At 53.7% G+C, this 1,472-nt stretch overlaps 1 protein-coding gene across 2 annotated transcripts in view; it reads right to left on the bottom strand.

Annotated features, from left to right (window-relative positions):
• Positions 1–1,306, bottom strand: part of LOC113202721 (cysteine-rich protein 1-like) — an 11,784-nt gene extending 10,478 nt beyond the window's left edge. Inside the window, exon 1 of one of the 2 annotated variants that reach the window (XM_052267939.1) lies at positions 1,130–1,306. In XM_052267939.1, coding sequence (XP_052123899.1) covers positions 1,130–1,169 — 40 coding nt within the window. In that variant the 5' untranslated portion in view covers positions 1,170–1,306. Of the gene's footprint in view, positions 1–936; positions 1,102–1,129 lie in introns of those variants that run through there. The other variant, XM_052267938.1, reaches the window with a different exon arrangement.
• Positions 1,307–1,472: the final 166 nt, after the last annotated feature.

The raw sequence follows: 1,472 nt of genomic DNA, 5'->3' as shown, positions 1-1,472 counted from the left end.
GGAGGGGGGGGGAGGGAGGAGGCGAGGACAAGTGCGGGTCGGCATGCCGCACCTCAGGTCGGCAGCAGCACTGCGTCAAAGAGTTCAGGAGAACACATCATCGGACTCATATATAGGCTTGCGTCATCGCCCCCCAAACATAAGACATACAGACAGATAGACAGTAGACAGACAAATTCATCTACCTCGCATTAAACTCTTGGAACTTCTTTAAAGGCCGGCGTCGGACGGAACGGACACATCATGCTGAGGTTATTCTGAGACATAAACGCGCAAGTAACCAAGAAATCATTTCGAATGGAATGACTAAATACTGGGGGGAAAAAATCAGCGTCACTTTTTTTTTGAAACCGTTCGGTCGGGCTCAAATATCAATTCTGCTTGATTTCAAAAACGAACACCTAATCTTGAAAAATCCTTTCAGAGACATTTCTCCGCGTTAGGAATACGGACGCAGCGGTGATCTTTTGCTGCCTTCTGCGTCGAGAGGTTCATGGAGGAATGAGTCAGGAGGTGGAGGTTAGGGAGGAGAAGGGGGGGAGGGGACCCACCGCGTCCTCGCACACCTGTTCCAACCACACGCCCATACAGCGACACCACCGTCTGATATTAAACCATACCGTGATTCTCTGGAAGAGACTCTTTTCTGGAAGCTGACTGCACTAAAAGCCAGTATTATACTAGTGAGTTAGAGACGAATAAAGAGCCCCCCCTCCCCCCACCCCCAATTTAAAAGAATCATTTTAGCGGCTGAGGGGCAAAGAAAACTCGTGGTGGTACAAGACGCTGAGTCGGCGGCGACGCTACCACGTCCGGCTGTGGCAGAGACTCTGAAGGGAAGGGGGACAGGTGAGCAGGAAAGCCACAAATACAAAATACAACAACTGCAACAACACCGAAAAAGACGCATTTTGTCTCATCTCATGTTCTAGTCACCGCACTCTGACAGTCGAGAGAGAGACGAAAGGCCAGGATGGTGCACTCCTTGAAAAGCGATCAACAATCCGCACAAAACAAAAATATCAGGCAGAGGCCGGGACGCCACCGCGCCACTTGACATTGAAAACACCGAAACCGAACCGCTATCACCGACATCCAAGCACCGAATGACATGTCACGTATATCTCACCGAAGTACACGGGCTTCTCGCACTTTGGACAGTTCGGCATCTCGGCGTGACGGCGTGTGACGGCGGGCTGCTGTGTGACAATCGAACGCTCGTTCTGGCCGGGCTGGACGGCTCACACTCGGGCTCGTCGGGTACCGCAGGGGGACCAACACAAACCACTACTGACTGAATCAGGCGGCAGGCAACGCGCGCCCAGAGCGCTGCGGGCCCGCCCATCTGCTCGCCCCCCTCTCCCTCTCTCTTTCCCTCTCCTCTCCTCTGTCTTTTCTTTCCACCTCGTCCGTCCCGCCGGCATGTCCGCCGCCCGTCCGACACCCAGTCCACAACGTGCCCCTCACCTTCC

Source organism: Frankliniella occidentalis, unplaced genomic scaffold (genome assembly GCF_000697945.3).
Source record: "Frankliniella occidentalis isolate FOCC.00 unplaced genomic scaffold, Focc_3.1 Scaffold61, whole genome shotgun sequence".
NCBI lineage: Eukaryota > Metazoa > Arthropoda > Insecta > Thysanoptera > Thripidae > Frankliniella > Frankliniella occidentalis.
The sequence above is the reverse complement of the archived record's forward strand: the minus strand, read 5'-3'. Positions and strand labels throughout refer to the sequence as shown.